Source organism: Mustela nivalis (genome assembly GCF_964662115.1).
Source record: "Mustela nivalis genome assembly, chromosome: 5".
NCBI lineage: Eukaryota > Metazoa > Chordata > Mammalia > Carnivora > Mustelidae > Mustela > Mustela nivalis.
The window spans coordinates 57975310-58000875 of NC_139024.1; the positions used below are offsets into that span (position 1 = coordinate 57975310).

At 44.2% G+C, this 25566-nt stretch overlaps 1 protein-coding gene across 1 annotated transcript in view; it reads left to right on the forward strand.

The window, feature by feature from the left end:
- LOC309864116 (uncharacterized protein) overlaps nucleotides 1–25566 on the forward strand; it is a gene marked incomplete at its 5' end in the record, with an annotated part of 64580 nt that overhangs the window by 35526 nt on the left and 3488 nt on the right. The window contains 3 exons of the mRNA XM_082729448.1: nucleotides 5999–6072; nucleotides 9641–9672; nucleotides 14331–14404. Coding sequence (XP_082585574.1) covers nucleotides 5999–6072; nucleotides 9641–9672; nucleotides 14331–14336 — 112 coding nt within the window. The 3' untranslated portion in view covers nucleotides 14337–14404. The remainder of the gene's footprint in view (nucleotides 1–5998; nucleotides 6073–9640; nucleotides 9673–14330; nucleotides 14405–25566) is intronic.

Here is a 25566-nt window from a genome sequence, read left to right on the forward strand (position 1 = left end):
AAAGTTACATCTGATGTCTTTTTTTTTTTTTTAAAAAGAAACCTGTTTTTCCCTTTTAAACGAGTTTCATGTAGGTTTGATTTTCAACACCAATGATAATAGTTGCCACAACTAGGTATTTATTAATTTGCTAACATTGCTTTAGGGGCTTTATACAAATTATCTGATTTAATCCTTCCCAAATCCTATCTGGGAAGATTCTATTCCTCCTTTGTAGATGAGGAAACTGAGAGTCTGAAAATATCATTACTAGCTTAATTTACAAAATTACTAGAAGGTGACACTAAAATTTCAGCATCGATCTAACTAACACCAGCCTCCTTATGCAAGCACTGTGTCTTTGGATGAGTGGAGCAGTGCGCTGGGCTTAGAGGTAGACTGTTTAATAGAGTCACGGTGAAAGCCGTCAGTGAATGATTATATGCACACATGGTAGCTAGGTTCTGCATGGTGTTGAGAAACAGAATACTTACAGTAGGGGCTATGCTGCTTATGAGTTCTGTGACTTTGGCAAATCAGTTTATTACCCTTCTCAAGTCTGTTTTCCTCATTCAAAAATAGAAACTAGTAAAACCACCTATCTGAGGTGGTTGTGGTGAAGATGAAATTGTTGTTTTTCAGGGCTTTAAATGGTTTTGAAAGGAACATTTGGGTGGCTCAGTTGGTTAAACATCAGCCTTCAGCTCAGGTCATGATTCCAGGGTTGTGGGATTGAGTCCTGCATCGGGGTCCCTGCTCAGAGGGGAGCCTGCTTCTCTCTCTACCTGCCGCTCCCCCTGCTTGTGCGCACTCTCACTCACTCTCTCTAACAAATAACTAAAATCTTTTTAAAAACCCCACAAATAAATGAATAAATGCTTTTGAATATAAATTCAAATGAGTATATAAATGAATTGATGAGTGTATTTCATTATTTGCCATAGCCTTTCCTTAAGTAGTAAATTTCTGAGTGCTTTTAAAAAATGGTTTGATTTATAGAAACTAGTGAGTTTCCAGAGCAGCTCTGTTGAATTAGAGTCATCTATTATGTAAGGAAGTTCTACTCCTAAGCCTAGCGTTCTTCGATGAGATACTTTGTTTTTGAGGAATGGTTATTTCACAATACCTTGTAAAGGAATTCTTGACAGATATTTCTGTCTCCATTTTGGAAGAGTAGAAAGACAGAGAGGTCCAAAGTGGATCAGTGCCAGAGTCAGCTTTGAGGCTCCTAATATAACTGTCACACTGTGTCTACTGGGAAGCTACCTTTCCCATGCCATATAGACTTCTGTATTTTCTAAGCTCATTTCTGTTCAGACTTGAGAATAAGTGAAAGTCTTCTCCTTGAGGGCTGTTTGGTACCATGTACAAAATGGCATCTTTGGCAGTCGAGTGAATAATCAGTGAATGAATCCCCCAGGTCGTACTGAAGCTCGTAAGATGGGCACGTGGGAAGGTTGTGTTCTGTGTCAAAAAATGAATTCTCCATACCTTTCATTCCAATATTGTTTATTTTCTTTTTGGTTTAGGAATTTTCAAATTTAACCCATCCACTCCCATGTTTCCTCAGGATTAGTGACAGAAGTGAATGGAGCACAATAAAATAAACAGTTTCTTACAGGCGTTCTTGAAGGTTGTGTCAAAGCAGCAGCTCAGAATTCTAGGGAGACCTTAGAAACCTTTTGGTCAGATCCGGTCTGGAGAATCCATCTTCTTTCCTAGCCCCTGGTGCGCCCCTCCCCCCCGCTAACCCTCCTCACTCCCACAGAGCTCACACAGCTCATTCAGGCACAGACTGTCAGTTAGGGGTCTGGATTGCCAGTTTGGGTGATTACCTGGCTCACAGCAAAAGCTGACAGTCCTATCTCCGTGGACATTTTTGTTCCCCAAACAGAATCTACGAGAATTGACTCCAGTTTGTGTGGCCTTCCCTGGAGATCAAGCCTTGAAGGAAGTCCTAGCAATTGCCGCCGTAAATTCATCCTGTGGTGGTAGTGTGCTGGCTGAGAACGGAGAAGGGCTGCCCCCATCGCCATGCTCCTATCATCATTAGAACTATCAGGGTTGAGAAGAAAGTGTCCCGAGCGTTTGGGTACGGTGACACGAAAGAAATTGCAGATTAAGTGAGACCATTGCTCCCGGGATTGCAGGACGCAAAAAGAAAGGGAGAGTGAGCCGGGGAAGTTTATTTATGGAATGTCAGGGGGCCATTGAGGCCCAGCAGGCCCTAGAAGTGGAGGACTTCCCTGGGTGCTTGTTTTCTCCCTCTGACCTTGGATGAACTAGCGAGCAGTATATTATGCCGGCCGATTGTGCTGGTTTGTCATGGTTAGCATTCTGGACTGTCCCTGGAATGTAGGAAACGGATGAATTTGAATGGAACCATGAGGTGGTCTGCCGGGCCCTCTCCTTGTCTCAAGGAAACCTGTGCCTGTTTGTCTGGGGCCGGCCTGATGGAAGCAGTGGAGGGAAAGAGAGGTGGGCCTTTGATCTCTTTGTTGCAGCTGCTCCCTGGGAACTCGCTGAAATCAATGCCCTGTTTTCCTGAAGGAATGAATGGCTCTGCCTAACTAGCTTTGTGAAGCTGTGGGGGAATTCACTGCCTCTGTTTATTGACAGCTGAAAAGGAGCACATGGGGTGGAATGGGCCTTCTTGTGAAAACCAGGCACAGGGAAAATTAGACCTCAATTTAACACAGAGGAATTTGGAAATTCACCCCAAAGGAGACGGTGGTTTCTCATGCTTACATTAGAATGACTCAAGTTTGGGGCTAGTGTGTAATGAACAATGGAGGTTCTGTCACAACTGTGTTATAAGTAGGAATATGGTATGCATAATAAATGATGCTAAGTAGAAGTTGATTCAACACCCTCCTTCTATTTTAAACACAGAAGTAGAGAAAGACAAATATGAACCATGATATAATCAAGTGATTCTTTTATTTTTGCATTAAGAAGAAAAAGGAAAAAATTGATACTTAAAGTAAGCATTATTAATGTAACTTTACTAAGTGTCAAGAATGTCACTCATTTATGTTTCAAAACATCTTTGAACATTGTATCTGAATTTCACTCATGGGAGCTCTTCCTGCTGCTCTGGATAGCGTGTGTTGTATGGGAATATTGTAATATGTTTATTTTTAAAAACTTACATTCTTGGGATGTCGTAACTGAAGGCTATGCCAAGCGTGAATGAAACTGGCAAAGAGACCAGTATAGCACTTGACATTAACACAGTTCATAAATCTTAAAATTACTAACTTACTTTTGAGAACATAGTAAGGAAAAAGTCTTGAGTTTATCGCAAGGAAACATCACCCCTCACTTGCTTGATTTCCCAGGAAGAATTTATAGCTTCTTCCTTTGGCCCCAAGCCCTTTGTGCACACCTCTATTATAGCACTTAACACACTACCCTGTAGCTCTTTGTTTAGGTGTATTCTTTTAGCTGGAAGTAAAGCAGCTGTGGCGGATTCATTTTTATATCTCCAAGCCCAGCAAAGCTCCTGGCTCGGTGAATGCGAGCAGCATGAATGGGGATTGATAGCTCCCTGTACATTACTTTGAATGTAATTACTTATCCAGGCTTCAACTGCAAATACTACATTTTAGGAAAACCTGATTGATCTATTGTTACCTGATTGGTGCTATAGCTTTTTAAAATCTATTCTTTATGGAGAATTATTAAACATTTTTTTTTTTTTAATTTGGCAAGTTTGTTGAGCAGCCCATCAGCCTCTGAACAGGAGGCATAAAAAAGTGGATAGCATTGTCCTTTTAAAATCTAAGCTCTGTTCTCCAGTATTCTTTCCTAAAATTAAATCTCAACACAGTGTTTAGATATTTCCAGCTAGACGAGAAAAGCTTTATATTTAGAGTTCTGTGGACTTTCACTGGGCCGGAATTAGTGATTGTGATGGAGAAAGCATCCATTTTCGTGATTTATTTCTATGATGTAGTGTTAAATAATGCAAAACAAAACACCCTTTGACAATTTCTTTAACCAGATTTACCACTGCTATGAGCCCCTTATCAAAAGAAGCAAAACCTTCACTCGTCAGTGAAAAGAAGGGAAATTTTGAATCTAAAGGATGAACTACTATGATTTCACAGGACCCTAGAACAAGCCCAGTTTGGGGCTCTTTTCAAGTTAAAGCCTATTTCTTTTTAAACCACAGCTTTAAGTGGGAAATAGTTGTCAACATTCTTTGGGAAACAACATCTTAAAATCATAATGGAAAATTTTAGTAAAGGGGGTAAGGAAGCACAGAAGTACAGTAACTGGCTAATATTTTACCCTTCGTGATATTTTTGTTTTTACCACCAAGATTATTTTTGAAGAAATCTGTTTGGTTGTTCTGTTTTTGATTGAAGGTAAGGGTGGGGTATAAAATACAGGTTTGCAAGTGTGTGAGCTTTGGTAGGAATCTTGTATAGGATTGGGGTGTTTGTGTGTGGGTCATACAAATGTGGTCGATTCAGCAGTTTGCGATTCTGCTGAGATTTCAGATTTCTTATGAAATAGGAAAATTACCATGGCCTTGATCATCGATACACTCTCACCCCCAGAAGTATTAACTTGCAGATAAGAAGGCAGTAAGCATAGCACTTAGGTTTTATGATTTGGCTGCTCTACTCTCCGTTTCTGGAAGTAATTTCATGTGACATCATACCAAAGTAGGGAGGGGTGAAGGGTGGAAGGAAGTGTAGGAAATCAAACTACACTTTTTCATTTTCGCAGCGAGGCATATCTTTGTCTAGATTGATAGAAGGGACTACATACAGGCCAAGAAGTAACTTCGGTTAAAAAGCTGTGTTCTTGCTATGCCTGTTGAATCAGATAACTCCAGCTCCATGATCCTCTGTAAAAAAAGCCTCGTCTCAGGACCGAAGACTGCTAGAGTCCCCAAGAAGAATCATTTCAAAAGGTTTGAGAGTCAGACCTTCACAACAGGCCTGGGAATCAACATATACGACATGTTTGTGTTTGCGTTGTGTGTTTATCTCCATCATCAAACTTCCTAGTAAAAAGACACCAGATACTTCCCTCTCAGATGGCTTCCCGTCCATCCAGACTGAGCAAAAAAAGCAGCCCTACTACAGGCTTATCTAGTCATTGCAAGGGAAACATCCTCCTTATTCATTAGATTGAATTACAGGAAAGACTGTTCTGAAATACAGATTTAAAATTACCTTCATTGGGTGTGCTTACTGTCAACAAGTTCTGCCTCAGACCTCTTTTCTCACAGTAGCCTTGTCTTTGGTGGGGGGGTGGGGAACAGGAGTGAAGCGAGTTTTGTTTGTTTTGGTTTTTTGGTTGTGTGTTTGGTTTTTGTTTGCCTGTGTGTGTTTGGGGCCTTTGAATGATCCTTTCTTGCTCCTTAGAATCTCCCCCCCCACCCCCACTTCACCTTCAACCCTGCTCAGGGACTGGTTTCCCTTTCCCAAAGGATAGTGTTCGTGTTTGACACTTTTTAAAAGATTCTGATAGTCACCTGATTTCTGCCTGAGGCTGTGAGGTATTTGTACTTGAACTGGGGTCTCTGGAAAATAATTGCAAATCCACAAGGGCTCCTTGCTTCCCAGATACCCGAGCAAAGCCCTTTACTCAAAGTAATTTATTTAATCCTCGAAAGACTCCTGGGCCATAGGTACGATTGTTGTCTTCATGTGACAGGCGGGAAGCCGAGGCCGAGGGAGACCGAACAGATTGTATGAGGTTTCTGAGTGGCTCCAGGGGCACCTGGGAATGTCGGCCTTCGGACACGGAGGCCCATGCCCTTCCCCACACCACTGCCCGGCCCCTCTCAAAGGACGACTGCCGCCAGAACTTGAAGGCGGGTCTCTGGAATGTAGGGATATGGCGCTAGGGCATGTCGACGGGGAGAACTTTTTGATCTTGGCATTCCTGAACTCATATTCTGTATATCAGTGTCTCTTACAGAGCAGGGATGTGGTTTTTCTCAGTGCCTTTTTTTTTTTTTTTTTTAACCTTTTGATTCTTTCCCCCCTCGCTCTAGGGTTGCTTTCACGTCTGATGTGGCCTCTGTTTCACGTCACATCGAACAGTCCTCTGTACCTCAGACTGACAAAGGTAAGTATGTCTCTGCCGAGCCAGCAGACTTCTGCCCCGTCTGCTCTCCTGCACTCAGGCGTGAGTCTGTATTCTTGTTCTTTCCTCTGGTTTGGCACACACCAAAGCCTTCCACCTTTCCCACAGTAGAGGGGGTTATGTTCCAGAAAATGCTCGCTCTCAGAGAATCTTCATTTGAGGAACTTCAGGCTTTGAAGGAAAAATAGGGTTGAGGGATAGAAAAGCCTGTTTTTCACTCTTTAGGAAAAAATCAAGAGAATATGTGAAGAACTGTCATTGATATTTATTTTCATTTAGAAATAAGGGATTATTATACAGCTGATTTTTATTTAGCATGACTTGTTTACTGGAAATTTATGAGCTCCCTCTCTTACATTTTAAAAAGATGTTTTAAAATGATCCTGAAAAACAGATAAAATACTAAGGGAAAATTTGGGAGCATTATCCTCCATTTAGAATCATAGTGAGTCTGCTAGATATGTTATAGTTCAGTTTCTCAATCATCCTCATAAGACCATAATATGAGGTGATTCTCAGTTTTCATCTCTTCTGTCCAAATCTCTGAAAGTTATGAAATGGGGAAAAAGTGGGCCTCTAAATCCAGTGTTTATCTGAGAGGACTTATGGTTGGCAGGATACTCCATATTTATCAGAATTTTTTATTTATGATCATTTTCCACCATACATATGGAGATTATAATTTGTTTTAACCACCTATTTCAAAATAGCAAGCTCTAATTCCAGCCTTAAATTTCGTATCCAACATGTTGATGTTTTTTTCCCCTGTAACATGTATTAGCTCTCTGTTTAAGAAGCCCGTGCCTTCCTCACCTCACGCCACCCTCCCCTGGATTTGGACCTTCAGTGCTAACGGTTGCTTAACCTTAATTCTTGGCCTCTCTCCACGCCTTTTTTTTTTTTTCTTTTTTACAAAATGTCCTTGACTGTAATATGCCATTTTTTTTTAATTCCAGTGTTCTGTGTAAGTTTTCTTATATTACATCTTACACTTGAAATTTTTTTCCCCTAAGCCTTTCACTAGATAAGTCACGTCCCAACTTACTTTGCTCTGGGGGCTGACTTCTAGAAGGTTATTCACGGCTGTCCGAGGTGGAAAACCAGAGTGAAGAGAATATTAGATACATGGGGGTGTGTGTTTAAATTCCTGTTCTCCAAATGATTCTAACTGAAACTAGTCCAACCATCATATTCAAAGAGAAATATTTAGCAAAATCCCAGAGTGCCAGAATCACTTATGATACCGGGAAGACCATTCTGTGCCAGGCACCATCGTGATCGTTTTCTCTAGTTAAACATGATCTTGTTATGTACAGCACAGCGATACTATTACACGATACTGTTACACGGCACTGGAATACAGTGGAATAAGGCAAAGGAAGACACATTCTTACACCACTCCTGAGTAAGAAAAGTTGTCATGTAAGAATTATCATTAAAATGTCTTTATTTTCTGACTCCCTGAACAAACAAAAGGCTAAAAATGAAGGCAGGTTAGAGATGAAGGGAGTTGACGGCAGGAAGGGGGTCTTCATCATATCGGATGGAATTGAATCTTGTTAAAATTAGTAAATAAAGCACACTTCTCTACCAGCGCGTTTAAAATAGCACTAGGAGCTATGCATGTTTATACTCTAATGAAGTGAACTTTATTTGGGGAGTCATTTAATTGATCCATTATGTGGCGTTTACCAAGGTAATTTTTTCCTTTTTGTTGGAGCGCAGGAATTAAAAGTGATTCATAAAACAGATACACTCACAATCAACATGTAAATTAGAACCACATTAAGATGATCATTGTTTTATGTTGTTTCCCTAAAATGGTTCTCCTTGCCCTGTATTGTCAACTCTGTAAGAGCACGGTGAGAGTGTGGTGAGCTCTGGCTCAGGGAAGATTGAGAACTCCCTGCAAACAGTTCATTTTATGAACAAACTTCAGGGCACAGTTACTGCATTTATTCTTTTTGTCCACTTTTTTTGGGTTGTCCCCCCCCCCAAAGTAATTATGATCATACTGATTCTAAAATACACACTGGATCAGTCTGGGAGCATAGCCCTTATGTCTGCTGTCTGAGGTCTCCTTCTGTAACATAAACCTGAGCACATTGTCTCCTGATGGCAAACGTTTGGTGCTTCTGATGAGTCAGGACTCTTGCTTGCCACTGGCAGAAACTAATGGGAAGGTGGAGAAATCCCCAAGAACCAAGGAACAGGGGCATATTTGCATGTTACAAGAATCCCTCTGACAGCAGCACTGTGATAAGAAGGAAAGGGAACCACTCCAGAAAGACCCTGAGGAGTCCAACTGGACCTCAGGGTCCAGTCTGTAGAAAGCCCTCTGCTCTGACCTCACAGATTCAAGCTCCTTACTCACCAGGCCAGTCTCAGGTTTAAGTTAGGCCACATGAAAATTGAATTTTGGCCAATAAGATGGGTTTGGCCTAGTCCTCCAGCACACCTCTGCACACTTGTCCTAGAAAATTTTTAGGCACCACAGCCTGGAAAGTAGTCTCCTGCACGTGGTGCCCGTGTTGGGTGACAGAGATTGGGGACAGGCCATGCGAATGTTCATGAGCTGCTTGCTTCTCTCTTCCCTTCTATACCTCACCTATCTGGCATCAGAAGGGAAGCAAGTGTCAACAGAGGCCAGATCCTTATGAGGCCAGAGTGGTTCTACGCTGTGGTTGCTTTGCTTTCCCAAACCGTGGCCTGCTTGCCCAACACACCCTCACCTCCATGTTCACTGCCCGTGAGTTCTCTTCTCAGGTCCAGTTTCCTACGAAATACTCATCTTCCCAACAACCAAAGCAGGGAGAGGGCACTGCATTGGCCTGCTCTGCCTCTGTGACAGGGCACCTGCTCCTCAGGGAAAGCCTCCTCTCCCAGTTCCATCTTCCCACCAGATGTGCCCCATTGCTGGGCAGACTCGGTGCCTGGGTGGCCGGAGAATGGGATTCCCTGGTTGCTGATTCTTGTCCATCTGAAGCTCTTCCGGCCAGGGCTCGCTGTTCTGAACATTCTGATCTCTGCAGAATGGCTGGGAGAGCCGAGCTTGTCTGGATCCCTGTCCAGTTTTCCTCAGGGCTTTTGGAAGTCTCTTCCGAAGGCCTCCAATAGTTAGCCACAGGACTGAAATGGGGTTGGCTTTGAGTATGTGTGACTGGCCTCAAAGTATGAGTCCCTCTTCATTGTTCCATTTGGTGCCACAAGGACCTCCCGTTACTGCATCATCTTTGACTGAACAAATTTGTCACGTGAAGGACTCACATCCTCTCTCCTAGCGTAGGACTCTCCTCTTCCCTGAGCTTGTCAGTTTGCTGCACACTCTCATTTCCTTCACATGGAAATGAGCTGACCCTCTCGCTGTCCCAGCGCCCTGCCCCGGAGTCCCAGCCAGGCTTGGGAAGAGGAGTGTCCTGTCTGAGCCCAGCTGCACTGGCCTCCCTCTCTCCTTGTCCTGGTCGACATCCTTACTTTTTTTGGTTTTTAAGCAACTCACAGTCTAAGATAAAGGCCCTAAAGACAGCTTTCTGTGTTTCTCCCTTTCTAGGTGTTTGCATAGGAATCAGAGGAATTAATCTTGTGAGTAAACTCTCCACATCTGTGCGGGTTTCCTTCCTTCCTCCTCTCTCTGCCCCGGGGCTGTGAGCACAGGACTGCCCCCAGGTCACCAGAGCCTCTGCATAGACGCACTCCTCTCTGCAACAGGGGATGGCCTTTTTTGAAAAACAGTCTGGCACCAGTTGTAGCAGTTGAGGCTAGCCAGTAGCACAGATGCATATGGAGTAGGAGGCTAAGGTTCTTGGCACCTTCCAGAACCAACACCCCCCCAAGTCTGAACCTCACCACACAACTTCAAGTATGCAGGAAGTCTTCCTTTTTTATTCCCTGTGACTGATTCAGAGTCCAGCCTCCATTCTGCTAACCTACAGGGAAATTTCATTTCATCTCTCTCCCTTTTCTTCATCGGGTATGACCTTAAACCCAGAGATTTCCACGGCACCTGCCAGGTGAAGGTCTGGCGTGGCCCTTCTGTGTGTCCCAGCACTGGGCTCTGCAGCTCTCTGCCTCAGGACCTGAGTGGAGGTTGAAAACCTCGCCCTGGGTGTGGGTTTCCCAGAGCACGGCCCACACCCTGTCCTCCCCAAGGGCTGTGCCCACTGTCCTGGGAGAGAGAGCTGTGCAAGGGCCGGAGAGGTGCTTTCTCTCCCCTTCGTGGGCACCCTCTCTTTCTTCCATCTTGGGGGTTGGACAGAATCTCCTCATGGGGTTTAGAGGGTAACAAGGACAGACTGTCTCCGCGGTCATCTGGGCTCAAACATAAGGAATGAGAAAGCCTGCCTCCTGTTTTAAACGAGCTAGAAAGAGAAGCTGTTGGGAGGACAAATGGAGCAGAATTCCAGAGTCGTCCTGCCATGCTGATGTGGAGGCTGTGAAGAAGGCAAAACACAGCCCAAACAGTGGTGACTACGGAAGTTACGGAAAGAGGGGGCCGGTACACTCGCAGAATCCGTATAGCTGAGTCAGTGAGAAAAATCTAGTGTGACCCCAGAGTTTCTGACTTGGGAGAGTCTGGGGAGTGACACAGTGGAGAGATTGCCCTATTGGTAACATGGCCGCTCCCACCAGGGATCTGGATGCCAACTCCACTGCCTGCTGGTCACGTGCCCACGGGCAGAGTACTTCTAAGCCTCAGTTTCTCCATCAGTAAAATGGGGCTAATAGCACCTACTCATATGGTTGTTAAGGGTGTGTTAAGTGATTAAAATGGCCACAACCTGTGAGCATCCAGGATATATTAGCAACTGGTACCTAGTGGAGCCAGCGGCTAAAACTGGTATTGCTGGAGGGGCCCATGCTTTAGAAGAGGCGATTTTCAGGGCTGTGAGATATCCAGGCAGAGAGGTGGCAGCTGGATTCATCTGGGATTTGCAAGAAAGTTCAGGATTGAAGATGGAGATTGAGGAGGCCTCTGATTTCAAGGAGGAGTTGAAAGCCTGAGTCACGAGTGGGGTCCCCAGCGATCGTGTGTGAAGGTAGATGGCCAGCTGTCAGGCCTGCACAGGTATTCAATTTTTGAGGGACCCTTTGCAGCTCACTCCTCCGTGACCTCTTTAAACTGACTTTGTTGTTTTGAGATAAATGTGAATATCCCACTTAAAGTCTCTACTTCAGGGGAATAATCTCATTGTTTACTCAGCAAAGTAAGAGCGGGGTGTCTGTTATCTCCTGTATCTAGTGGGCTCCTTTCCGTCTGGAATGACAGTCTTCAGAAAATAGAATAAGTTAAAAAACTCATTTGAAAAGCTTTTCAAACACAAACCTTACCCATCTTCAAGCTAGAGGAGGAAGAAATCCCAGCATGTGGAGCTTGCCCAACTCTTTCCCACTCAGATCATTAGAAATAAAAAAGTCAGTTTGAAGAATTGACTTAAGAAAACTCAGGAGTAGCCAGAAGTGAATGAGCTGAAGCTGGAGGGAAATCCCTTTGTTTAATTTGGGTTTCGGTGCATGCCCAGCAGGCAGCTGAACCAGTACCTTCAAAGAGAAAAGGATAGATTCTTAAATGTGGCCCTCAGAAGCAGTTGCCTCGAAAGACGGACTGTGCCCGAAAAGATGCATTCTAGAAACCATATGCTCTAGATTTAGGAGATTTCGCTGTTTGTCATCAGTGAATGAGCAAACACAAACAGATCATTCCCCTGCAAATTCTCCCTCTTAAACAATTAACTCTAATCTGTTTACTGTGTGCCAATCCTCATTCCTAGAAAAATGTGACTTTTCTTGCTACTCTGGAGCTCAGAAATACGTGTATTTAGGAGTGTTTAATGTTATAGGGTCATTTTTGCCATATATATGTATCCATATGTATCTATATATGGATATACATATCCATATATGTGTATGGCAAAAATGACCCTATAACACCTATATATGTATATAACAAAGATTATATACACACATGTACACACACACACATATATATATACACATATATGTACATATTTGTATATGTTTACATTTGAAAGATTAAAACCTTTTCTTCTGATTCTGAAAATCTGAATTCTAACCTGAAATGCAGTGTGCAAAGAGCGTCCTGTCAAACTTAGATGTGTTCTTTTCCCCCTCTCTTCTCTGCTTGGCTACACTGTTGCACAGTGCGTGGTTTTCCCCAGGGCCATGCATGCTTGCAGGTTCTCTGTTGCATTGTTAACTCTGGGAGCGTTACTGGTCTGAGATGGCAGGTGGGAGAGGCGGAGGAACTTGGCCTCCTCCCTGCCAGAGTTCTCCTCTTTCACTGGTGCTGCTTACATTGAACAGCTTAAGAATAAGCTCCTGTGTGAGCCCTCGGAGGCCAAGGAGTATTGTTGGGTTCAGAAAGGAATTGCTTTCTTTTAGTGATAATTTGAATATTTTGACAATGAAGCTAAGCTACTCCACTGCCTGGTTTGCGTACTTCATGTCATGTGCACCCTTTCTTGTGAAGCAGGAGAGAGCTCCCGCCTCTCTGAATTCATAAATTGGTATTGTCCGTTGGTGAGATGTGTAAGAGCAAAGGAAGAATCATCCAGAAGGATTTTACTCTCTTGGTTCAATGTTTTTTAAAGTGCTTTAAAAACAACAACAACAGCAACGACTAATACAGGCCTTTGGAGGCTACCCAATAATCTAAAGCACCATGGTAGATGTTGGGTATTTGGAGAAGAGGGCTGGGCCATGAGACGATTCGTGAAGTGTTTATACATGCAAAACAAACTCTCTGGTTGCTTCAGAAATCCTACTTACCTCCAGTTTTAACCCTCCAGGCTTTTTCCTGAATTGCGATGGGTTATTTTAAAAACTTAGTTGTCTAAAATGATCTTAATTTTTCAATTTTTAAAAAAGATTTTATTTATTTATTTGACAGAGATCACAAGTAGGCGGAGAGGCAGGCAGAGAGAGAGGGAGAGGGAAGCAGGCTCCCTGCTGAGCTGAGAGCCTGATGCAGGACTCGATCCCAGGACCCTGGGATCATGACCTGAGCCGAAGGCAAGGCTTTAAGCCACTGAGCCACCCAGGCACCCCTAATTTTCCATTTTTTAAGTTAAAAGGGTGTTCTCCTACAAAGTAAACAGGCAGAGCCTTTTTTTAATCAAACTAAGAGAAGGAAACAGGCAACCAAGTGAGTAAATCACGTAGGTGAGATAGGATTGGCTTTGTTTCATAATAGATTTATCTTTGGGCTGGTTAAGAAAGTCCTAACAATCTTTCCCCTCTGAGGACTGACAGTCTGGCATAGTTCTAAATTGGAAGAAGCCAAGTTTTATAACGAACTGGTGAGCAGAGGTACTGGTTTCTGCATGCTCACCAGGGATCAGTGGTGCAAAACCAGATGCGGGCTGGGCTCTGGAAGGCTTGGTGAAAACCTCGACTCCCAGGGCCAGAGTGATATGCTGCGAGGCTGTGCTGTTTGCACTGTGGCCTAGGAGTCTGTATTCTTTAAAAGATTTCTCTGGCAATTCTAGTGCAGAGCCAACTTTGGTGACCACTGGACTGTGGGTTCAGTTTAGAGGCCTCAGCCTTTTCCCCCTGCACATCTGGTAAATCTATATGTTTCTTTGAAGGTCTTGTTGAAAATGAATGCCTACTGGTTCTTGCTGCCTTTTCTCATTTGAGAATTTGTTTCAGGTTCTGTCATTGCATAGATTTGCATACCTGTTTTATGGTATTCTAATATTGTTCATTTAAAAAAAAAGTCATTTCCTCTGTGTGCTATTTTGAATATTTTCTATAAACAATTTCATGGTTTTGGGCCCTCCCCCCCAACCTGGCAGAAAGCAGGGGAAAACTTCAGGGTTTTTTTAATCTAGTTGCAAGTAGGAAAAGAGATGTAGTAGAAATTCTTAAAGACCTTCCTGGGCAAGATGACGTCGGATTGAAAATCCTTTAAGTTACTGCATTATGAACTATATCATACCTTTTAAATATATCAGATCTAAATGTTTAAGACTTTTGCCATCTGGTAGATCAGAGACATTTAAAAATTAACGGTGGTGTGGCTATGGAGGTATCCTACTACAGGACTGTAAAGTTTAAAACTGGTCTGTCGTCCATGAAAATGCCTGGAAGGGTGGTCAGAAATCTCTAGACAGGATCAGGTGTGTGTATGTGCTCCCGAAGGGAAGCTGAGGCTGCAGCCTGGTGGGGGGAACGCTGCCCCAGCTTCGTTCACTGAAGGCATGCAAGATCTCTTCCTACAGGTTTGACTCCTCAAACAAGCTCCTGAGAGGACTCCACGACCACCCGGAAGCTGGTGTTTCCTGTCACCCAGCAGGTATGTAAGCGGTGGTAGCGTCTTCAGATTATTGCCGTCCAGGTGCGTGTATGACCAGTCACTTGGAAGCACAAGGGACAGTCAGTCCGGTTGGGCAGGAGGTTCCAGGGCCTTCCCAGAGGCTCTATTAGAAAAGAAATACACTTCCCCCTCATACTGCCAACTATCTTCGAACAGCATTCTTCTAACTTTTCTTTTTTCGAAACTTGAGTATGCTCTTCAACCCAGGGTATCAGAGGCTCCCACTGGCAACCTTTCTGTCATCTGCTGGCCACCACCCACAGCCAGAGGTGACAGATCACTCTGTGGACTTTTCTGCAGGCTCCCTGTCCGTTCAAATGTTTTCAAGCCTCCCTGACCCACCTGGTGTGCCTGAGCTGCATAGAGGGTGTCTTCCTCTCTCTGGCACGTGTTGGCTGCCCAGCCTGAGGAAGATGCTGGTCAGGGGCCAGTCATACCAGGGAATCCAGCCATGGAATCTGAGGCTGTCTTTGGAAATACTGTAGTCAGAGCTGAAGCCTGGGGCTCGTGCAGACGGTGTACCTAGGAAGGATGGCCGGGTACGGGTGGGAAGAGCACACAGTTCAGATCACCCAGGTTTGGCCTCTGGTCGTTTTCGTCATCACCAGTGACGCTGACACTCACGGGGCCCTCACTGGGTGCCACCGTGCTTTGCACAGAACAGCACTTGCAGCCTCTTCTCTGTCAGTTCCAATGGGCAGGGAGCATCGTCTCAACACCTCAGTATCCTCATCTGTCGGATGGGGATAAAGATGCCTCTCTCTCTGACAGGGCCTCAGAGGGCTTAATGAGACTGTCATTGTGCTAAATAGCCTTTGAATGCCCTTTGAAATACAATCGGACTAAAAAACATATTGATGTTTGGCCAAGACATTGAAATTCATCCCAACATGGCCAGTCTCTCTAGTAGGAACGGAGAAAGGCAGAGCAGCTCCCGTGAAGCAGGGGAGGGGGTCTTGCCCTTGTGTCTTCTGTTTCCAATGTGATGGACGTTGGAAGGCTAAGCATGATAACTGGGAAGAGCCTGGACTGTGTCAGCTCTGTGTGGCTGGTGAGTCCGTGGGCCAGGAGCAGGTAGGGGGTGGCTGCCACACCAGGTAGCGTTGGTCTTGGGAGCTGAACCGGACAAGCCCAGGCAGTATGGCCAGTCCGGTGGCTAGGCTAGCCCGAAAGGAGGAGCTACTTGGGACATCGCTATAGGCTACTGGGAAGGAGCAGCAGGCATGCGGCAGGGGAAATGGGGCTCATTGTGAGCAAGGTGCCTGGCCTCCAGGGCGCCGGGAGCACAGACCCGCACAGTGAGGCCCCCGGGCTGGGCTGCAGGGTGGACCACACATGTGGCTCGCCAGCACAGCTACTTAGAGAGCTCACATTCCTCCCCATTGAGCGGGGTATGATTGTAATGGTTTGTTAAACAAACAAAGGACCTAAAGCTGTGAATGGGGGGAGAGAAAAGACTGGAGGTGAAAAGGAGATGCGGCCCTGCTTGCCAGTGTTCCTCTCTTCTGAAGCTTTCGCCTCCATTTCCCCCGGCATTCCTTTCTGCCTTTCAGCGAAGCCAGTGCAGGAACTGGGACAAGTTGCCTTGTCTTTCCAGTGCCTTTGCTTTTTAAAATGGAAACTGATGAAATGTGTAACATCTTAAAAAGGAAAAAAATTTACAACTGGAGTCACTTTGAAGGACCAGTGAGACGTATTTTTATATTTCAACTAAAGTATTCCTGCGTGAACCATTTGCTCTGCGTCATTTAGATCTATGGGACGTGGCATGGAAAGGCAAAGAGAACATTCTTGCTCCAACACTGTGTGGTCATTTGTCTGATAAATAGGGCGTGTGCCCTCCGAGGGGGGCAGCCGTGCTTCCGGAAGAAGGTCAGTGAACGCTGGCACAGGCACAGCCATTTTACCTTTTTCTGTTAAGTGTGTACACAGTTCATAGGACAGTGACTTCTGGGTGCTCATTTGGTGAAAAAGCTTAGGGAAAGAAAGAGTTGAAGCTGTCCTTTACCAATTGCCAGTTACATTTGTGGCCATTTGGGTAATCAGATTTTGGATCTCAGGCTCATTGCGTGTAAAAAACAACCATGGAGAATTTTAGAGCAGCACCTTTCAATCTGCGGTTTCCTCTGGGTCCAGGAGTTGTCCCTGGGGGAGAGGGTAAGTGTGTGCTGTGCATGCTTGTGACTTTTGTCCTGTGTGAAGGAATCTGTTGATGGAAGCATCCTGGCTGTCACTGGCCCCCACGCCCTCTGGGACAGCCCTGCCTCCTCCCCAGGCCCATCTCCTGCTCCTCCCCTTAGCCTCACAGCTGCCTTCAAGCAGCCTTTGCCCATGGGACACCACAGGCTGCCCTGTGCTGCTCTGTCCCTCCCTCTGCCTGAAGTCCCCCTCACCCACCTGCAATGCGCCACACCTCGGTGGCCGGTGTCAGATTTTTAGAAAGGAAGAGCAGAAGTCCTCTCTCATTCTGCCACTCCGAGATACTTTGCTGACATAGTGTTATCTGTTTGCAGGCCTTTTTCTTTTTATTTAGAGACACTGTTATTTCAGAACCAAACAGTCCATCAGGGTCTTCAGCATCTTTTTCAAACCTCCTGTAGCTTTTATGTTTCCCTCAAGAGATTTTTTTTTTTTTTTTTCCCCTCAAGAGATTTTTAACTCCTGAATCTGGCTTCCCATCATTAGGGTGACTGGTCTGCTTTCTTTCTTTCTTTTTTTTTTTTTCTCTCAGTTTGAACCTTTACCCTCACACACTTCCTGGGAAGGAACCAGGCTTTTCTTTTCCCTAGAATGGTAACTGTATTAGGACAATAGGCTCTGCCACTAATTAGGTAAGTTTTGGTTCCTCCGTGCCCTACTCTTAGAGACCTGGAAACAGAGATCACGGGCTGTGAGCTACGGAAGCATAGCCTAGAAGGGCTTAAAGGCCAGCCATAGAGGGTTTGATGGGAGGGAGGAGGGGGATCTAGTTTCAGCTGTCACAAAAGGATAGCCTCCATCACTGAATTTATGACTGGAAAATCCTTCTCGTACCAGAGGCTCTCGTGTGGGTTTCAGGACTGCTGTCCACCCCTCTCACCCACCATGATACCACCATGAGATGGAGGCCATGATTGGTCTCCTTGAGACCAGATCTGCTCCGTCTCAGCTTGACAACCAGCCCTGGACTTCACCCTTGCCTCTCTGGATGCACAAGCCTGTTTTGCTTGTTTGTGGACATTTGATATTTCTTCCGGAGTGTCCTTAAAACGATCACGTACATGGCGTGGAGAGGAAGGGAGCAGAAGTTTTCAGCATCTTGCAGAGGGACCCGTTCTAGGGCAGTGTTTCTGCCCTAGCTGGGGAGGCCTGAGCTGGATGAGCCCCTCTGCTTCCACTCTGTTTGGGGGGGAGGGGGGCTGCTTACACACCTGCTTCAGGGAGGAGCCCCTGCCGGGATGGAGCCTGGCTCCCCGCCCCAGGCAGCAGTCCTTTCCCCTGGGTAGTGTGGCTTCTCTTGGTCTTCTCTGGCCTTCTGAGGCTCATGTTCCTGGGTTTCTGCCTTTTCTGCTCATTTTTAGGGCTTCCTCTGGTTTCAGTTGAGACAGACGTCCAGGGGCGCTCTCTCCTTATTTCTACCTGTTCTCCTCCTACCTTCCCCACCCATTCCACGTAGACTCAGAGTGGTTTGCCTGAACTGTTAAATAGGTCAGACAGATCTTCAGTCTGCTAAACACAACTGTAACAAAGGAAGGTTCCCACCTGCAGAAAAGCCTACTTTCTCCTACTAGACTGGGCAGCCAAACAGGGGTTTTGAGCTGTTGGGGTCCTGCTTTATGCAGTAACCATCTAGAAATTATTTTGAAGCCTCACATTTTTTAATGCAAATTCTCATTTTGCTTATTTTTGTTGCCATAGACTTGTTACTACTCTCTCTTACCCAAGAAAAGTGGAGGAATTTAGCAGCAGAAAGCTTCTTCTGCTTTTGGAACCTCTAAGAATTACTTGTCCCCACAAGCCTGCTTCCGCCCTATTCCACAATGCAGAATAGATGTCCTGAGGGAAAATCGATTTAGCTACAGCCTGCCATAAAGAAAACAAATTCCTCCTCACCCACTTTACCAAACGATGCTGTAAAGGACAAACATTGGTGATCAGAGTTGAGTATGTGGGCTTAATGCAGGATCTGAGGCCACCCAGGTAGAGCTCCAAGTAATGTAGAGTCAATTACAGAAGCCAGATTCAGAACGGTATCCATGTTCCTGTAGCCAAAGGGTGTCATTCTTTGTGTTTGGTCTAGAAAAGAGCCTCAGCTTCTCCTTTATGGCGTAGGTGTCCTCACTGGCCTCTGTGTCCATTAGGCACCATTAGATTGAAGAGGTCTGGAACCAGACCTCGCCTGGGCAGAGCGCACAGACTGAAATCCAAGCAACGCAGAGAGCATTAACGCGGCCCTGCACGAGGATGACAGGTCTAAAATGGAGCTCCTTGTGCGCCGTTCGGCTGGACTTCTCTTCCAGGACTCCTCCTTCCTTTCCTCCTCCGCCACCACAGATACCTCTTTCCTGTGACCTAACCTAAGTCCTCATCTAACTAGACTTTACGAAGTGTCCTTTCGGCCTGCCTGCTTTTCTTTCCAGGTCGCTGTTACCCCTTCAGACACGCGGCAGAAGCCAGAGGGTCTCACTGCCTCTGGTCTCACCACTCTCTACTAAATCGTCTTCCACATCTCTGCTGTAGTTATGGTCACTAAGTCTGACCTGATGACAAGTCCGGTGCTTATCATGGATTTGTGTTGCCCAGCGCCTAGGTATCAGTCCTGGGCTGTCCTTGCTTCTTCTGGTTTGCCTCCTCTGTGTTTTCTTCATAGATTCCTGTGCTTATGCCCTTCCCAGTGTTTCTTCCGTTCCTGTAGAGACCTTGTCTTGTTGGCCTTCTCTCCTTCCTTCTACCTCTTCTCCTTCCGCCTCCTTCACTCCACACTAACTCATAAACTCTTAGTGGCTAGCTTGACTAAATAGGTCAGTCAACTACTAAAGGATTACAGCAACAAACCCCACCTTACCCTAGTGGAATGAAGCAGTCTTATATCCCTGAACCTTCATGATTTGGCCTTTGCCTCCTTTTCTGGCCTCTTTGGCTGCAGTGCCCCATATTTGCAGAATAATCCAGTCATACTGAACTACTCGTTTTCAAGTATCCTATGCTGATTCATTCCCTCAGCCTGAAATAGACCACCTCCCCACTTAAGCACCTGGTAAACTTGCAGGCTTAGCTTTAACATTGGCTTCTCCATGAACTGTCTCAATCTCTCAAGCAAGCTCTCAAGCAAGAGATGACCACACCTTCGACAGCTGTATCCTTTATCCACCTTGCATTCTGATCATTCCTTTCACTTTTTATCAGGCATATATCTTCGTAGAGTGATTTAATTATATCGTATCTTTTAATCCCTAAGGAAGAGCATCTTTGAAGGTCTCTCGATGATTCCAGTCTTGTATATTGTCTGTCTTGCTCTCATGAGGCATTACTTGGTCTTGCCTGACTTTCTAATATTTTGGCAATGGGATTGGCTTAAAAACTGAATTTCATCCCAGTGTGTTTTTGTGGGAGGGTGGACGGGTGTTAAAAAGATTAACAGGACATGTCAGATGTGGTATGTGACAAAAGGAAAAAAAAAAGGCAATCCCATGGAGTAGAAAAGTATAGGGAAATTGTTTTAATGATGGACCAAGAAATCTCACTTGTATAAAATTGTGCATATTTTCACCTGTGTATTAGTGATCTGAGTTTCCCTTTCTGTGAAACTCCTTTTTAATTTTTATTCTTGCCTGAAGTTTTAAAGTTTTATTTTAAACATTAAGACTAAATCTGTCTAGAATTTTTATATGTGGTGCATGATGGGAATCCAGCTCCCTTATTTTCCACATGGATAACCAATTATTAAGTGGCCGATTCCCACCCCAGTGATTGCTGTCCAAGCCCTGTCATATGTTGTTTCCATACAAGGGTGGGTCTGTTTCTTGGCTATTCATTCTACTCCATTGGTCCACTTGTCGAATCCTGTGCCTCAGTATGTCATACCACCTCAGTTACGATGAGCTTTAAAAACAAAAGCAATAACAACAAAACAACCTTATCCACTATCTCTTAAGTTTTTCTTCTTTGGGAGATACCATGGTCTGTTGGTATAATGATGAGTATGATCCAGTAGGACTAGAAAGTTCTTGGGTATTCTTGGACTTTTCCTTTTCCATATAAAATTTGGAATGATCAGGGTTCTAACAAAGAACCCTGTTGAATTTTTATTAGCACTTCATTGAATTAATATGTAAATATGGAAAGAACTGACAGTGTTACAGTAATTCCATCTGTATTTCCATATTCATGATCATGCTATATTTTTCCATTTACTTAGGTCTCCTATAATGTCTTTCAGTATAGTTTTGAAATTGCTCCATAAATATATATTGTACCTTTGTGGTTAGATTTGTTCCTAGATATCTTTGTTTTATGGCAAATGTATATTGTATTTTAAATTATATTTCTGTTTGCTGGCATTTAGAAATACAGTTGATTTTGTATTTTGATTTTTATAACTAAATATCTTGCCAAGCTGTTAGCCTGTGTGTGAATTCTTTGGTTTTCTGTGTAGACAGTCATTATAAATAATGAAAGATCTCTTGCATTCCAATTTTATGTCTTTCATCTCTTTATAACTTTATTGTAAGTCCATTCTAGTACAAAATGTTTAACAAGGTGTAGTGTTTAATAGGTAACTTTATCATATAATAAAGATAGCTGTTTGAGGGACGCCTGGGTGGCTCAGTTGGTTGAGCAGCTGCCTTCAGCTCAGGTCATGGTCCCAGCGTCCTGGGATCGAGTCCCACATCGGGCTCCTTGCTTGGCAGGGAGCCTGCTTCTCCCTCTGCCTCTGTCTGCCTCTCTCGCTCCTTTCTCTCTCACAAATAGATAAAATCTTTTTTAAAAAAAAGAAGATAGCTGTTTGAGTAATTTAAAAATTGATCTCCTCTTTTATATTATTTTGTCTAAATGTGCATTTTTTGGACGTTGAACCTATGAATGAATTTGTTGTTAGTCTCTGGGTTATATTAGCTGGTTTATAAAAGGTTCTTCGTGGTATTAATCACTAGTGAGCATTAAGAGGAGCAAATATGTAAAAATAGCAGATACCCTCAAAAGAAGCCACATTGGCAAACATAAAGGTGCCTAAGAATCATCAGATGAGTTTCTGCAAATTCTTAGACGCTCCCCGGCAAATTGCACTCAAATCCCTGCCCCTGCCCCTGGGTCTTGTCCTTGCCACTGCCTTTTCGGTTTTCTTAAAAATATCTCTGTGTGTGTTTTATAGTCCTTTTAGGGGTCTCTCTCCCTCACGCTCTCTCTCACATTTATAGTTGTTTTTGAAGTTCTCTTTTCTCCATACTTGCTTTCTTCTGACTTCTGGTGATCCTCAGCTGTCTGCTGACTTATGAGTGGAGCCATTAAAAAGCTGATGGAAGCTTTGTATACTTAAATAGGGCTTGGTTGTGGGTTAATGCAGGTACACCTGGGGACTGCCATTTGTCCTTGAAATTAGCTCTTTTCTCTTGGGCTGGTCAGCTTTCCCAGAGAAGTCTCCTGGAGGGGATAGGCCTGTTGCCTGGGTTCCGATAGCCAGAGAGGGCCGGTATACAACCTTCCACGGGAGTCCCTCTGTTTCAGCAGGGTGCGCTGCCCTCAGATGCCCCACTAGGAGGGGGTCAGAGGGCTGAATGCTTCACCAGCAGACCTTTCGACTCTCTAGGTTCTTATACCCACTCTCCCCTCCCCTGCAGAGTTACCTAGTGCCCACATTTCTGAGTCTCTTGATGGGTTCCCCAGGGTAAATCAGGTCGCCCTGTAGCTTTTCATTACTGGCTTAGATTTGAGCTTTCTGAGGACTGAGAAGCCAGTTACTGCTTGTTTCCCTGCTTTCCAGCTCCCAACATTTTATTGCCATTTTCTCCTCTTTGGGTGGGTTTTAGAAAAATCTCATTAGTACTGTTTGAGTGGCGTTTCAGAAGAGACTGGAGCCACATACCTTTCTTCAATTGCCGTCTTTAACTAGACTGTACCCAACATCTGTGAATAGAAGGTTCACACCCTGTCCTCATTGCCATTTTCTGTCTAGTGCCTAGATTTGATGTTCTAAAGCTGTGGTGTAATCAACCAGAGAGCTTTCTCCTTACTTTGGTCTCTGAATATTAGATACATAAGTCACTTTGGCTTTCTTGTTTATTTCAGGCCTTGTTTCCAAGAAAATAAGAGCTGAGTCACTGAGTTAACAAAGTTAAGTCTCTCAAGGTAACGGTTTAAAAGTCAGCAGGCAGCAAACCTGATTTGAACAGGTGGTGGGGGAATTGCTTGGGGTGGTTGGTGGCCCCCCCCCCGCCAAGGGTGGAATGCAGGGGCAGTCAGTGCTTCCCACCACGGAGAACACAGGGTCTCAGACCTCTTAAGGCGGAGCTGTCCAAAAGGCTGTTGAATAAGTAGTTCTGGAGGGAACACGGAAGAACTTTCTGTGGAGATAGGTTTTCACCAAACCAATTTTGCTCTTTCTTATTTAGCCATGCTTTTTAGTGAGCTACTTTTATCTCCATCACAATCTCCTTAGCCCAAGCCCCCCTGGGTTTCAGCTGGATTTCTAAGTGCTTCCTCCTAGGTTTACCATCTCCCCAAGCGGACAGGGAGCTCCTTTGCCTCAGAGTGACAGGAAGAAGGAAGAGTTGCCAGGTGGGCAGGGGTGGCAGGACACTCTAGGAAGGGGCATTGTGTGGAAAACACAGAGACGTGACAGAACATGGCACATTAAGAAAATAGCAAGTGGGTGGACCTGCAGCCTTGGTTGCCATTGGGCCTTTGTAGGAAAGAGATGTGCAGACATAACAGGGTGTCCTGCCTTGTGGATCCAGCATAAGAGTTCATCCCAGGTGCTGTCAGCTCAGGTGTTAGTGGATTTCAGTGATGGTGTCTTAGTACTTTATTGAGGATAAATACACACATGCAGACATTTTTCAGATATAAGATTTTTCGAGGTGCTGACAAGTGACCCCTCCCTATGATTTAGAGGGTAGTTTACCCTCTAGGCAGAAGGTAGGCCTATCTTACATGATAGTTGTCATCTGTTGCCATATTTTTTAATCTATTTTTTACATTTTTAAATTTTTTATGCAATCTCTGTGCCTACCCTGGGACGCCTACTCATGACCCTGAGATCCGTAGTCACATGCTCTACCGACACGAGCCAGCCAGGCACCGCAGCTCCCCTCCTCCCCCGTGTAGTCAAATTTGAAATGAAATTTGTACAAGTTGTTTACTGCTTAAATTTCAGAAGAACATTATTATAGAAACTTTTTTGGCTTTTCTTTTACTCTAACCTGATAAAATGCAATGATTGTTTCACAAAATATATGGCCTATGGATTAGGAAATATCAATGACTTTGCGAACACACGGAGTTGATGGCACCTAGAGGGTTTTTTTGTTTTTTTGGTTTTTTTTTTTCCTATTTTTATCTAAGACAGTGGCCTTTAACCTGTTTGAATCTTGGACTCCTTAGCAAATCTGAAACAAGCTTTGGTCCAAGAACTCCAATATTCATACCTCCTAATGTTGCACAGAATTTCAGAGAATTCACAGCCACTTATGAACCCCTGCTCTAAGTTAAGAGTGAAAACCTAGCCACAGCCATCTGGTAAGGTACTTATCAAGGTCTCACATCTGTCATCTTCAACCAAGTTAGTCCTGCCCCGGGAGCACCTGTTTTGCTGATTAGACATACACTGAGTCCCAAATCATCTGCCACACTCACTCAGATACGATACCTACCAGATTTTTCAATGCATATGTGTAATAAGAAACAGCTACCTCGAGGTTCTGAGAAACATCATCTTTACCTTGCTGATGTTTCTGGATAGTTTTGTTAATGTTGGAAACTTGCTACCAATGTCCTCCAAAGAACTGATACTAAGAGAAGCACCCTCTCACTTACCCACCCTGCTCCATGATTGACTGTTTCATATTTTGTGAGTATAAGAAGTAAACAGAAACTTGATAGAGGCCCTTTTAAAACTGGCTTTTAACATATTTATAGAAAAACAATCCCGAGTTATGGGAATATGAGACACAGGGAAATGTTTGGAGCAGAACCTTCTTATCTATAAGGAATGGTGATGAATGGAGTCAAAAAAAATCTTAGAGTACCAACATTGGAAGATTAAAAATGGAAATTCAGTTTCCTATCAGAAATGGGTCTTGCATTGTGTCACTGGGCACAATGGAAATAGAAGCCAGAAGTCATAGTTTATTTTGAGAATGCCGTAGAACATTTGTTGTTCCCCATTAGCTGATTGTGTTACGCAGCACTGGGGACATCCTAGAACTACTACACTTGTGCTCTGACCTCTACCATCATATACCACTGGCTCTCAGGGCACACAGCCTTTCCTAGCTGTTGCCATATATATATGTTCTTATTCCAATCTGATCCTCACTCATCCCCAAAATAATCAGTATGAACAGAATGAAGCAGATGGCACAAGCCTTCTTTGGCGTACTGGCAGATCTGTATCACTCACTCAGTATTTTTAGAATCAAGGGGATTGAAAATTATGTCCTGAGATGTTTTGGGGGAAGACTTACTATCTTTCCCGGGTGACAGGTGTTAAAATATTACCGTATTTAAGACTCAAATGCAATCTGCATGTCACAGAATAGACTGATTATCATCAGGACCATCCCTTTGTCAATTCTCTGTTAGGATTGTTGGTGGTCTGCCAGATGATAGAAGGTTAATCATGAGTCTGTTAAGGATGTGGCCAGAAAGCGCATCAGGTTTCAACTAAAGATTGGAATCGGCGGCAGCCAGCCAGTGCTGGTCATGTACGTGGTGATGGGGGACGTTGTATTATCCGCACCGTTTATTTTTTTAAAAACAGCTGAGCTTTGATCCTCAGCCACAATGAATTTATAGTCTGTTGAGACAGACTATTTTTATAGAAGTTTGTGATAATATCATGAAAACAGTGTAAATATTTATATTTGAAGGTCCATATTAATGAAATACACAGTTATGGTGAATGGAACCTTAAAACCATTTGTGAATTTGAATTCATCATTAAA